The sequence below is a fragment of the Neoarius graeffei genome, chromosome 4 (genome assembly GCF_027579695.1).
Source record: "Neoarius graeffei isolate fNeoGra1 chromosome 4, fNeoGra1.pri, whole genome shotgun sequence".
NCBI lineage: Eukaryota > Metazoa > Chordata > Actinopteri > Siluriformes > Ariidae > Neoarius > Neoarius graeffei.
The window spans coordinates 82,075,276-82,090,288 of NC_083572.1; the positions used below are offsets into that span (position 1 = coordinate 82,075,276).

A 15,013-nucleotide genomic window follows, 5' to 3' on the forward strand; every position below is an offset into this window, starting at 1 on the left:
TTTCACTGTATGTGGGAGTGTCCACAAACCTTATCATTTTGGAAGAAAGTGATAGAGGTTGTTAGTCAGATAACTGAGGAAGAGGTGCCCCTTAAACCAAAACTATGCCTACTGCACATCTATCCAGAAGACTTCACCCCCTCAAATAATGTACAACACTTACTGAATATTTGTTTTTTGGAGGCTAAACACTGTCTGGCCAAGGCATGGAAAACAGAAGTGTCCTGTGTTTTAGCGCATTGGTTGAAAGGAATGTACTTTTATTTTGCTTTGGAGAGAATAAGTTATACTACAAAAGGCAAGCTGGACAAGTTTTGGAGGATCTGGGACATATTTTGCGACTTTCTTGAAAATAATAATATTGAAGTAGAGGGCTGGGAAACTGTTAGAATTTGAAATGAGCCCCCCCCCATATTTTTTTTTAATTATTATGTATGTATATGTATGTGTGTATATGTATGTATGTGTGTATATATCATTATCTCTAGCCGCTTTATCCTTCTACAGGGTCGCAGGCAAGCTGGAGCCTATCCCAGCTGACTACGGGCGAGAGGCGGGGTACACCCTGGACAAGTCGCCAGGTCATCACAGGGCTGACACAGACACAGACAACCATTCACACTCATATTCACACCTACGGTCAATTTAGAGTCACCAGTTAACCTAACCTGCATGTCTTTGGACTGTGGGGGAAACCGGAGCACCCGGAGGAAACCCACGCGGACACGGGGAGAACATGCAAACTCCGCACAGAAAGGCCCTCGCCGGCCCCGGGGCTCGAACCCAGGACCTTCTTGCTGTGAGGCGACAGCGCTAACCACTACACCACCGATTGTCCATATATATATATATATATATATATATATATATATATATATATATATATATATATAAAAAATGTGTGTATATGCATATATATATATATATATATATATATATATATATATATATATATATATATATATATATACACACACACACACACATTTTATATGTGTGTGTGTATATTTTTTATGTATGTATTTCTCCCCTTCTCAAAGAGCCCATAACCTTTATAGCACTTCATTGATTGTTTTTGTCTGTGTGTATTGTATTGAGGCTTAGACATATGTGTCTTGGAACATACATGTGGGTTGTTTTTGGACTATATAATGTGGTCTTACTGTCTTCAACTTTCTAGATAATTTCAGTTTGTGCCTTGGGATTGGGGTTGTCGTGTGTTTGTATAAAAGAACAAAATTTTAATAAAGAAATGTTTAAAAAAGAATACAAGTTTGGCGAGTGACTTAATATGAAAATCAAAACTGAGTGGATGGATGTTTTGTGATGGATACTAAACAGTCACTACCTATTGAAGATGCCTGGCAGAGGGTCTTGTTTAAAACACTCGACTGCACAGTCGAGACAAGACAAACACTTCTGTGGGGTCTCCAAATGCTCTACTTCAAATCACCAACACATCAGATAGAAGACAACAGCGCTGACTGTAACAACCTCAAACACACAAATCAATACGCTCAAACTTGGCCAACTCTTCTTTCCCTGCTTGGCTCAGCTAGGCAAGTCCAATTCCACTCTAATCCACATATAACCACAAGACACACACTTTATAGGACAACAAATGCTCAAACTGAGAAAGGATTAACTTGGCACTAAAGAGGACGAGTCCTCAGAACAAACACAATCGGCACAGAAGAAGAAAAAAAGACAAATCACCACACCAGAACTTGGATTCATTTAAGATATGGAAGTCATCTCTCTTTCATTCCTGAGGTTTCCACCAACAAAAGAAAAGTTACTGACAATTTGAGGCTTTTTGCTTTGTTTTGTTTAAATTAAGGTTTGGATTAAACACCATTCAATTGAAGAGACAAGTCAAGTCTGCAAATAATTACAAGAACTTAATAAATATAATAACTTTCACATAGCCACTTTACAGTGGTTAGCACCATCACCTCACAGCAAGCAGGTTCTGGGTTCAAACCCGGGTCAGTTGACCGCGGCCTTTCTGTATGGAGTCTGCATGTTCTCCTGCCACCTGTGTGGGTTTCCTCAGGGTACTCCAGTTTCCTCCCACAGTCCAAAGACATGAGGATTAGGTCAACTGGCTACTCTAAATTGGCCAATTGGAACTGGCTCCAGCACCCTACAACCCTGAACAGGATAAGCAGTAGAGATAATTAATGAACTTTCATAGTGTTCAGTTGTGATTTCCACCACTGCAATTAAATTAAAAAAAATAAAATAAATCATAGACCCTCTGGCTATGTTGAACCAATCCCTAGTCATCCCCAGACCCTACTTTGAGATCCACTGATTTAAAAGATCAAGTGCAATCAGTTTTTCCATCAACTTTGCCATCTGATTTTTTGAGACACTAAAGCTGGGCATACACTGTGTGATTTTTTCAATCGCGGTATTCAGCTGCTGCTCACACTGTACGAGTGAATCGCGGGGTAAACAGCACGCAGCTTACGATTCCTGTTCTCACACTATACGATCCAATGCTCGGATGCAATGTTCAGGATTTCAAACAGGTTTGATTTTCATCCAATCGATCGGGAGGAGGTCGTGAGGTGTTAATCGCTTGTCGTCACCCCATGTATACTACACGATCCGAGACGCACGATTTAGCCAAAACTCGGCCCGATCTCCAAAATAGTCGCATGGGTGAAAATCGTGTCAAAATCGGGCCAAAAATCGCACAGTGTATGCCCAGCTTAACGGACACAGTCTGTTTCCAGAGAGCTGCTCAAATCAAGAAGTTCAACACAAGCTTTCCAAAAACCCACACACCACAACAACCCTCATTAGGTGGTCCAGCAGTCAGCACTGCCACTTCACAGCTCCAGGGTCTCCAGTTCAACCTTGAACCAGGGTTCAAGGTCATCTTTGTGGATTTTTGCACTTTAAACTTGGATATAATGTTTTCCTCCCAAATCCCCAAAACATACAGATCGGTGGACTGGTTACACTAAATTGCCCTTGTGTGTGAACTGTGGTCTGTGATGGACTCGTATCCAAGTCAGAGCGTATTCCTGCCTCAGTGTTCCTAGGATGGGCTCTTGATACACCTGACCAGGATGTAAAGCAGTTACTGGAGATGAATGAGTGAGTAATTAAAAAAAATTAAAAAATTGTGTATAGGTGGCACAGTAGAGTAGTGGTTAGCGCTGTCGCCTCACAGCAAGAAGGTTCTGGATTCAAGCCCAGTGGCCAACAGGGGCCTTTCTGTGTGGAGTTTACATGTTCTCCCGTGTCTGCATGGGTTTCCTCCGGGTGCTCCGGTTTCCCCCACAGTCCAAAGACATGCAGGTTAGGTTAACTGGTGACTCTAAATTGACCGTAGGTGTGAATGTGTGTGTGTGGATAGGCTCCAGCTTGCCTGCGACCCTGTAGAACAGGATAAGTGGCTACAGATAATGGATGGATGGAAGGGCACTGTCGCCTCACAGCAAGAAGGTTCTGGATTCAAGCCCAGTGGCCAACAGGGGCCTTCCTGTGTGGAGTTTGCATGTTCTCCCCGTGGGTTTCCTCCGGGTGCTCCGGTTTCCCTCGTAGTCCAAAGACATGCAGGTTAGGTTAATGTGTGTGAATGTGAATAGTTGTTTGTCTCTATGTGTCAGCTCTGCAATAATCTGGTGACTTGTCCAGGGTGTACTAGGGGTGGACGATATATCGAGATTTGTGATATATCGATGTTTTATGAACACGAAAAAGATTTTGGCATATCGTATATATCGAGATAATGCTCTAAATTAATATGATTTCGCCACTGTGCTTAATTTCCTTCACTGTGCTATGGTGCTGCCCGCCCCGCCTCCTTCGTGTGTTTGTACCCCCTCCCCTCGCGTGTAGGCGGCGTGTTAACTCATTCAACATGGCGGCGCCCACAGAAAGCCCGGAGGCGGCAGAACTCGTACCAAAAAAAAGGACAAATGGCTCCATTATATGGAGATATTTTGGTTTTAAACCGTCGGACGAACAACAGAAAGAGGTCTACTGCCGGGAATGCAAGAAATTGGTGGCAACCAAAGCATCGAGCACCACGAACCTGTTCAACCATTTACAGGTACGCCACAAACTTTTGTACGAGGAGTGTGCCAGGCTGAGAGTTAATGCAGTGAGACGAGTTTGAGTTTTGTTTTTAAGGAAAAGGAAGGCAATATGTATTATTTCTATAAGTCAAATTATTATTTATGAAATGAGGGGTTTTTTTTTGTTACTTAAACGTTTAAGACGCACTTTATAAGAACTGCCTACCCTCAGGTTTTATGTTTGTAATTAAAATAAGGCAATATACTACTTCCTTGGTTTGATAATTCATGTTAAAAATGGTGCACAAGCACTTTGTTACTAGTACCTGTCTACCTCTAGGCACTTGGCTGCCTACCTGTTTGCACTTCAATAAAAAAGAAACACCTTGCTGAATTTGGTGTGTCTGTTTTTTGGGGGTTGTTTTTCCTGCATAGATATCGAGATATATATCGTATATCGAGATATAGCAAAAATATATCGAGATATTTTTTTCTCCATATCGCCCAGCCCTAGGGTGTACCTCACCTCTCGCCCACGACCCTGCACAGGATAATGGATGGATAGAAAAATTGTTTGTATAGAAGACAGTAAACAGACATAATATGTAGGGGTCGACCGATAATCGGCCTGGCCGATATATCGGGCCGATATTCTGCATTTTTAGGGTTATCGGTATCGGCCATAATTTCCACCGATATGCCGATAACATGCCTTTTTGCAACCATTTTGTTCCTAACGCGACTGCCACTGCATGTCCTTTCCTGCACTCACCTCTCTGAGTTCAAGAACACGGTCCCGCCCACCACAACATCTGATTTGTTTGGCACAAGAGATATAGCCAATCGACACGTGTAGCTAAACGCTGTGAACTGTTTCAAGGCGGCCGTACGGGCACTCAGGCAGAAGCGGCACAAGGGATACGCCAATCAACACGCGTAGCTAAACGCTGTGAACTGTTTCAAGGCGGCCGTACGGGCACTCGGGCAGAAGCGGCACAAGGGATACGCCAATCAACACGCGTAGCTAAACGCTGTGAACTGTTTCAAGGTGGCCGTATGGGCACTCGGGCAGAAGCAGATCCCACTTCAAGGTAAGGACACGCTGCTGTTGCCGCAATAAGTCACAAACACACAAGCTGCAAAAGCACAACATCATTATATGTTTACATTCCTCATCTACTACTCATTAAAATTGTCCATTTGCATCTGTGCAGCCAGGCAAACTTGGCTTACGGAAGGAAGCACTTGAATTAGCCTACAACCAACTAGTCTCGCTGAAACTACATGCAATGCTTCCTTCACTACAATATAATCCTCCTAAATTGGGAATATTAGGCTTGGGCATTAAAAGCATTAGAATGTAGATGGTTACTTGTTAAGTTGTTAAATAATAGGGAGTGATAAAGTAGGCTATGTTTGATTTTACTTTTTAAAAAATGCTGCAGGCAGCTCCCTACACTTGATTTGTTATTTAAAAACTACTTGAAGTTGGTTAGTCTTATTTAGTTCTTAGTGTAAAAGAATCCAGAGTGCATTTTCATTTATTTTCCACTGAAAATGGTGAGCTGTAAAATAGTAGGGAGTTGTTTTTTTTTTATTGGTGAATATTTATTTTATTTCTCATTTTATTCTAACTAATGCTTGACTTTATTGTACAAATGCTGCTGGCATCTCCCTGCACAAAATTTCATGTTCAATTTTACAATTAAACATACATTTCATGGATATGAAGGTCTGTGTCAGTGTGGGCTATGTTTAATTTCATGTGAATTATAATGTTTACATTTATCGGTTGCACATATCGGTTATGGCGGCATGGTGGTGTAGTGGTTAGCGCTGTCGCCTCACAGCAAGAAGGTCCGGGTTCGAGCCCCGTGGCCGGCGAGGGCCTTTCTGTGTGGAGTTTGCATGTTCTCCCCGTGTCCGCGTGGGTTTCCTCCGGGTGCTCCGGTTTCCCCCACAGTCCAAAGACATGCAGGTTAGGTTAATTGGTGACTCTAAATTGATCGTAGGTGTGAATGTGAGTGTGAATGGTTGTCTGTGTCTATGTGTCAGCCCTGCGATGACCTGGCGACTTGTCCAGGGTGTACCCCGCCTTTCGCCCGTAGTCAGCTGGGATAGGCTCCAGCTTGCCTGCGACCCTGTAGAACAGGATAAAGTGGCTAGAGATAATGAGATGAGACATCGGTTATCGGCATCCCAATTCCATAATAAATCGGTATCGGCCCTGAAAAAAACATATCGGTCGATCCCTAATAATATGTACAGCTAGACAGAGACCCACTAACCAGCAGATACCTCTTTGGTCCGCACAAGCATTCATTCAACCTAACCAGCTTGTCAGCTAACTTGTCTGCTGATGAGCTTCATTCCCCAGTCCTGCTCGGTCATTATCCCTGTGTCCTAAACAGGTTAGTGTGTTTTAACACCTTTTTCAAACACTGTAAGCCCTGGATAAACAACATAGGCGATCAAATGGGTGTGTTAAAGCAGGAAAAAGCACTAAAGTATGCAGTGAATGGGTTCTGCAGACAGAACAGGAAAAACAAACACTGTAGATAAACACACTAATGAATGGTGTTAAGGCAGTAAGATGAAGCAAAGCATCAGGTGTAAAGAGCAAGTTTAAAAAAACAAAGCAAAACAAAAACAGTTCCAGCTTCTCTGTGCAACAACAGGCAGCCATGCACCTCCCTCTGAGCTACAGCAGCACAGCCTAGCTGGGGAAAAGGGGGAGAAAACACCTCCAACACTTTTACCTTGGAAGCTTTTTTTGGTCAATCCTGTCCTTTAGCTAAACATTAACCTCCAGAAGTGCACTGGCATGATCACACACCGGGAGGGACTGCACCGTCCAAAACACCGTCAACGGGCGCTTCTCATACCGGGCACGGTTTCAACAAGATCCATGGAGTTCAAGCAAGCTTGCTAGGCAGGAACCGGAGTGTGTATGATGCGCACACGCAGCACGGCCGCACAAATGGGCCAGACACACGTCACTGCCCTGGAGCTGACTGCGCATGCGCGCCGTGTTCATTCAAGACTCATGCTGCCATCTGCTGTGTGTCTGAAAAAGCTGAGTCAAAGTATTGGTACACACAAACACGTTCAAAAATTTGTGAAACTTTCGTGAAGCCACACACCAATCATCCATCCATTATTCTGTTCTACAGGGTCGCAGTCAAGCTGGAGCCCATCCCAACTGACTATGGGTGAGAGCCGGGTACACCCTGGACAAGTCACCAGATCATCACAGGTCTGACACACAGAGACAAACAACCATTTATACTCATGTTCACACCTACGGTCAATTTGGAACCACCAATTAACCTAACCTGCATGTCTTTGGACGAAACTGATGCAGACACAGGGAGAACATTCAAACTCCATACAGAGAGGCCCTCAGCAACCGCTGGGCTCGAACCCAGGACCATCTTGCTGTGAGACGACAGGGCTAACCACTACACCACCGTGCCACCCCACACTGATCATCCGTCCATCCATTATTCTGTTCTACAGGGTCGCAGGCAAGCTGGAGCCCATCCCAACTGACTATGGGTGAGAGCCGGGTAAACCATGGACAAGTCACAGATCATCACAGGTCTGACACACAGAGACAAACAACCATACTCATGTTCACACCTACAGTCAATTTGGAGCCACCAATTAGCCTAACCTAAATGTCTTTGGACTGTGGAGGAAACTGATGCAGACATGGGGAGAACATGCAAACTCCATACAGAAAGGCCTTCACCAGCCACTGGGCTCGAACCCAGGACCATCTTGCTGTGAGACGACAGGGCTAACCACTACACCACCGTGCCACCCCACACCGATCATCCGTCCATCCATTATTCTGTTCTACAGGGTTGCAGGCAAGCTGGAGCCCATCCCAACTGACTATGGGTGAGAGCCGGGTAAACCATGGACAAGTCACAGATCATCACAGGTCTGACACACAGAGACAAACAACCATACTCATGTTCACACCTACGGTCAATTTGAAGCCACCAATTAGCCTAACCTGCATGTCTTTGGACTGTGGAGGAAACCGATGCAGACACGGGGAGAACATTCAAACTCCATACAGAGAGGCCCTCAGCAGCCACTGGGCTCGAACCCAGGACCTTCTTGCTGTCTGACGACAGGGCTAACCACTACACCACTGTGCCGCCCCACACCGATCATCCGTCCATCCATTATTCTGTTCTACAGGGTCGCAGGCAAGCTGGAGCCCATCCCAACTGACTATAGGTGAGAGCCTGGTACACCCTGGACAAGTCACCAGATCATCACAGGTCTGACACACAGAGACAAACAATCATTTATACTCATGTTCACACCTACGGTCAATTTGGAGCCACCAATTAGTCTAACCTGCATGTCTTTGGACTGTGGAGGAAACCGATGCAGACACGGGGAGAACATGCAAACTCCATACAGAGAGGCCCTCAGCAGCCACTGGGCTCGAACCCAGGACCTTCTTGCTGTCTGACGACAGGGCTAACCACTACACCACTGTGCCGCCCCACACCGATCATCCGTCCATCCATTATTCTGTTCTACAGGGTCGCAGGCAAGCTGGAGCCCATCCCAACTGACTATAGGTGAGAGCCTGGTACACCCTGGACAAGTCACCAGATCATCACAGGTCTGACACACAGAGACAAACAATCATTTATACTCATGTTCACACCTACGGTCAATTTGGAGCCACCAATTAACCTAACCTGCATGTCTTTGGACGAAACTGATGCAGACACAGGGAGAACATGCAAACTCCATACAGAAAGGCCCTCACCAGCCGCTGGGCTCGAACCCAGGACCTTCTTGCTGTGAGATGACGGTGCTAACCACTACACCACCGTGCCACCCCACACCGATCATCCGTCCATCCATTATTCTGTTCTACAGGGTCGCAGGCAACCTGGAGCCCATCCCAACTGACTATGGGTGAGAGCCTGGTACACCCTGGACAAGTCACCAGATCATCACAGGTCTGACACACAGATACAAACAATCATTTATACTCATGTTCACACCTACGGTCAATTTGGAGCCACCAATTAGCCTAACCTGCATGTCTTTGGACTGTGGAGGAAACCGATGCAGACATGGGGAGAACATGCAAACTCCATACAGAAAGGCCCTCACCAACCGCTGGGCTCGAACCCAGGACCTTCTTGCTGTGAGACAACAGGGCTAACCTCTACACCACCGTGCCACCCCACACTGATCATCCGTCCATCCATTATTCTGTTCTACAGGGTCGCAGGCAAGCTGGAGCCCATCCCAACTGACTATGGGTGAGAGCCGGGTACACCCTGGACAAGTCACCAGATCATCACAGGTCTGACACACAGAGACAAACAACCATTTATACTCATGTTCACACCTACGGTCAATTTGGAGCCACCAACTAACCTAACCTACATGTCTTTGGATTGTGTAGGAAACCGATACAGACACAGGGAGAACATGCAAACTCCATACAGAAAGGCCCTCACCAGCCGCTGGGCTCAAACCCAGGACCTTCTTGCTGTGAGATGACAGGGCTAACTACTACACCACTGTGCCACCCCACACCGATCATCCGTCCATCCATTATTCTGTTCTACAGGGTCGCAGGCAAGCTGGAGCCCATCCCAACTGACTATGGGTGAGAGCCTGGTACACCCTGGACAAGTCACCAGATCATCACAGGTCTGACACACAGAGACAAACAACCATTTATACTCATGTTCACACCTACGGTCAATTTGGAGCCACCAATTAGCCTAACCTGCATGTCTTTGGACTGTGGAGGAAACCGATGCAGACACGAGGAGAACATGCAAACTCCATACAGAAAGGCCCTCAGCAGCCGCTGGGCTCGAACCCAGGATCTTCTTGCTGTGAGACGACAGGGCTAACCACTACACCACCGTGCCGCCCCACAGTGAGCATCCATCCATCCATTATCCTGTTCTACAGGGTCGCAGGCAAGTTGGAGCCCATCCCAAATGACTATAAGTGAGAGCTGGGTACACCCTGGACAAGTCACCAGATCATCACAGGTCTGACACACAGAGACAAACAATCATTTATACTCATGTTCACACCTACGGTCAATTTGGAGCCACCAATTAGCCTAACCTGCATGTCTTTGGACTGTGGAGGAAACTGATGCAGACACGGGGAGAACATGCAAACTCCATACAGAAAGGCCCTCACCAGCCGCTGGGCTCGAACCCAGGACCTTCTTGCTGTGAGATGACAGGGCTAACCACTACACCACCGTGCCACTCCACACCGATCATCCATCCATCCATCCATCCATTATCTGTAACCGCTTCTCCTATCCTACAGGGTCGCAGACAAGCTGGAGCCTATCCCAGCTGAATATGGTCAAGAGCCGGGGTACACCCTGGACAAGTCGCCAAGTTATCGCAGAGCTGACACAGAGACCATTCACAATCACGGTCAATTTAGAGCCACTAATTAACCTAACCTGCATGTCTTTGGACTGTGGGGGAAACCAGAGGAAACCCATGCAGACAAGAGGAGAACATGTAAACTCCACACAGAAAGGCCCTCGCGGCCGCTGGGCTCAAACCCAGGATCTTCTTGCTGTGAGGCAACAGTGCTAACCACTGTGCCACCCCAGACCAATCAGCAATAAAATTAAAAACCCTTTCAGGTGACGTGAATAAGATTGATTCTCTCATTACAGTGGCACCTGTTAAGTGGTGGAATATATTTTATTGGTGGGTTTTTAATTTTATTGCTGATGGGTGTGGGGGTGGCACAGTGGCGTAGTGGTTAGCACTGTTGCCTCACAGTAAGAAAGTCCTAGGTTCAAGCCCAGTGGCCGGCAAGGGCCTTTCTGTGTGGAGTTTGCATGTTCAAGATCTAAGTGAACAGTTAGTTCTTTTAGTTGATGTGTTTGAAGCAGGAAAATTGGGCAAGCGTAAGGATCTGAGTGACTATGACAAGGGCCAAATTGTGATGGTGAGATGATTGAGTCTGAGCAACTCCAAAATGGCACATTCCTGGTATGCAGGAGTTAGTACCTACCAAAAGTGGTCCAAGAAAGAACAACCGTGAACCAGCGACAGGGTCATGGGTGTTGAAGGCTTATTGACTCGCATAGGGAACCAAGGCTCTCCCATATGTTCCAGTCCCGCAGAAGAGCTACTGGAGCACAGATTGCTGAAAAAGTTAATGTCGACACCTTTGTTTTAGCCAGCATTATCTTTTTCAGGGAGTTTGCATGCTCTCCCTGTGTCTGTGTGGGTTTCCTCCAGGTGCTCCGGTTTCCCCCACAGTGCAAAGATATGCAGTTAGGCTAATTGGCTACTCTAAATTGTCCATTGATCAAGCTTGGAGAGGGATGGGCTCCACCAAGTTTTAAATGCCCAAGACACACCAATGATGGACTGTTAATGTCATCACTGGTGACCTGTGGCCCTTGCTGGCTGTGGGATGAAGAACTTTTTCAGCAGTTTGTGCTACAGAAGCTCTTCTGTAAGATTGGACCATATGGGCTCTTCATGCCCCATGCAAATCAATGAGCCTTTGACACCTATAACCCTGTCTCCGGTTCACCGGTTGTCTTTCCTTGCATAGCCACTGCATACTGAGAACACCCCACAAGTTGTGCCATTTTGGAGATGCTTAGACCCAGTCATTTAGCCATCACAATTTGGTCCTTTTCAACGTCACTCAGATCCTTACACTTGTCCGTTTTTCCTGCTTCCAGCACATCAACTTCAAGAACTGGCTGTTCTCTTGCTGCCTAATATATCCCACCCCTTGACAGGTGTCACTGTAACAACATAATCAATGTTATTCATTTCACCTATCAGTGTAGACATGCACAGATCTTGAACTTTCTTTGGGTTGAAGGTTGGGTTTACTTAAATAAAAAAAAAATTTAACTTCAATACAATATAAAACTTTCATTAATACAGTATTATACATTGCTGTGGTCCTTATCTTTGCCTCACGCATAGTATTTCTCACTTTTCACATCCCAGTTCCATTAATGCACATCTTGCTATAATAGGTATAAACGTCAACAATGAATCAGGTGTGACATGTTACACTAAATCAATTTATTATCACTGCAACCTCACAGCTCTATGGTCCCCCTTTTGATCCTGAGCTCGGGTTACAGCCTATGAGGAGTTTTACATGTTCTTCCCATGTCTGTGTGTGTTTTCTCTGGGTTCTTTGGTTTTATCCCACCTCCAAAAACATACCAGTGGGTGAGTTAGTGACACTAAATTTTTACCTTTTCTTTTTTTTATCTTTTAAGCTCATTTAAAAATGTGGGTATTTTTTTCATTCATTCAGTTTCAGTAACTGCTTTATTCTGTTCAGGGTTGCAGTGGATCTGGAGCATATCATGAGAACACTGGGTGTGAAGCAAGAAAGGACACCACGTACATGTTTATTCTCACTTAGGGGAAATTTAGAACAAGGAAACAATCCACCGACTGGCATGTTTTTGGACAGTGGGAAGAAACCAGAGAACCTGGAGGAAACCCATGTTGATATGAAGAGAAAATGTGAAACTCCACACATACAGTGGCTTAAAATTACAAAAATTTAAGCATCCGCATAAGAGAAATCAGAACAACTGAGAAAAAGGAAAGAGTTCCTCAAATGAAAATGGTTATGCTAATTTTACTAAAAATGGACAAAAGTATATTGACAGAGATTAATAAGAGTAACATAATCTAACTTTTATATAGAATTTTCTAGAAATTACATAGAAAATGAGCTTTAGATCAATAAATCCTTTAAATGTTATGCTTCATGTTTTAATCTAAGTCCTGTTAGTGGGAAGCCATGGCCAAATGTTTAGAGGAAACAGCTTTGGGACCAAAAGGGCACTGGTTCAATTCCCTGAACCAGCAGGAGTGGGTCAAATGCCCTCGAGCAAGGCACCTAAACCCCCAACCGCTCTGGCAAGTGTGGTAACGTACCTTGTGTCTGATTAGCCAAAGAAAAACTGATGATGTAGTTATCAGTTTGGGCAAGAAACTTGCCCTAGTTAGAAAACATTTGGTGTTACAGTACAGTTTCAGGCTCTGCTTAGATCAGTGAGCAGCACAGTTTGGTAATTTTCTTTGCTCTAACTCAGCTATTAAACTTACATATTAATTGATGTCCTGCATCAAGTCTTAAAGACAGGAAATGACTCAACTATGCTGCAGTGTGGAACGAGACAATCACAGCCTGGCTCCTCCACACGACACACATAACAAGGAACCATGCAGTGTGTTTCACGAACACTTGCTTCACATTCAGCGAGGATGCACTTCAGAAGTTGTCCTTCATCAGCCTCAGCTTCAGCATCAGCTCTATGTCATACTTAACAGTTGTGTTGAGCCTGGGTTTGATTTATTTATTTTTTTAAAGCTTTGACCTCAGTACTACATTGAACTGACATTCAAAAATATTGCTATTATCCTTCTTTATACCTCATGCTTTACACTCTGGACCAAATATCAGCATGTAGTACAGCATGTTGACCATTTATATTGAAGCATTTTACAAAGTGTATCAAGACCAGGTTGTAAATAATAGAAAAATGGAATTAGAAAGTTGCTCTGTTTAAGGCATCAGAGTCTGTATACTAAGGTGATGAATACATAGTAGGGTACTAAGGTGAATCTTATATCCTAAACGATTAAGCATTACACCGCTGTAAGTAGTATTAAACACTACATAGAGTGGAATGTCACAGGAAAAACATTTCAAGTAAATCCTGAGACAGCCTGACTGCGTTTAGGCATGTTTCCTGTTATTTAGTTTCTGGACTAAAATCATAATAGTTCTACTTCATCTCATTTTTCAGAACTAGTAATAAAAATGAATAAAACAGCTTACCATCAGAAGGGAAACACTCCTGTAGATCTGTAGATCTTACAAGTCTGAGCACAGCGACAGTTCTAATTTAGTGGTGGTGACATAGGAAACCAACTTTTCTGGTTTTTCGTGGAAGTGTTGACGTTGATCTAATGGTAGTTATGATGTTAGACACACCCATGCTTTTCTAAAGAGGAATTAGTGACGTAGCCTTATGATACCGTGTTCTCATTTTGGTGGTTGCTATTTCAAGCTCAGAAATAGCTAAAGAGGAAGAGTTGTATGCATATCTGTCTATTCGAGGCTATATGCTTGGGTGTATAATGATTACGTAACCAAGATAAGCCAAGGATTAAAAAAATAACCAGAGAAAAACTACAACCCCAAATCAGAAAAATATGGGACTGTGTGTTGAAATTAAAACTGAAAACATCCATCCATTATCCATAACCACTTATCCTGTGCAGGGTCGCAGGCAAGCTGGAGCCTATCCCAGCTGACAAGGCCGAGAGACAGGGTACACCCTGGACAAGTCACCAGATCATCACAGGGCTGACACACAGAGACAAACAACCATTTATACTCATGTTCACACCTACGGTCAATTTGGAACCACCAGTTAGCCTAACCTGCATGTCTTTGGACTGTGGGGGAAACCGTAGCAAACCCACGCAGACATGGGGAGAACATGCAAACTCCGCACAGAAAGGCCCTCATCAGTCACTGGGCTCGAACCCAGAACCTTCTTGCTGTGAGGCAACAGTGCTAACCACTACACCGCTGTGCCGCCCAAAACTGAAAACATTGATTTGTAAATAATCTCTCATCTCATTATCTCTAGCCGCTTTATCCTTCTACAGGGTCGCAGGCAAGCTGGAGCCTATCCCAGCTGACTACGGGCGAAAGGCGGGGTACACCCTGGACAAGTCACCAGGTCATCACAGGGCTGACACATAGACACAGACAACCATTCACACTCACACCTATGGTCAATTTAGAGTCGCCAGTTAACTTAACCTGCATGTCTTTGGACTGTGGGGGAAACCGGAGCACCCGGAGGAAACCCACGCGGACACGGGGAGAACATGCAAACTCCGCACAGAAAGGCCCTCACCAGC

The 15,013-nt window shown here is 44.8% G+C and overlaps 1 protein-coding gene across 5 annotated transcripts in view; it reads right to left on the reverse strand.

The window, feature by feature from the left end:
* evi5b (ecotropic viral integration site 5b) overlaps positions 1-13,979 on the reverse strand; it is a 183,098-nt gene extending 169,119 nt beyond the window's left edge. For 3 of the 5 annotated variants that reach the window (XM_060919831.1, XM_060919827.1, XM_060919826.1), the window contains exon 1: positions 13,917-13,979. In XM_060919831.1, the coding sequence (XP_060775814.1) occupies positions 13,917-13,919 (3 nt within the window). In that variant the 5' untranslated portion in view covers positions 13,920-13,979. Of the gene's footprint in view, positions 1-6,796; positions 6,981-13,916 lie in introns of those variants that run through there. The other 2 variants (XM_060919828.1, XM_060919830.1) reach the window with 1 other exon arrangement.
* Between the last annotated feature and the right edge of the window lie 1,034 nt (positions 13,980-15,013).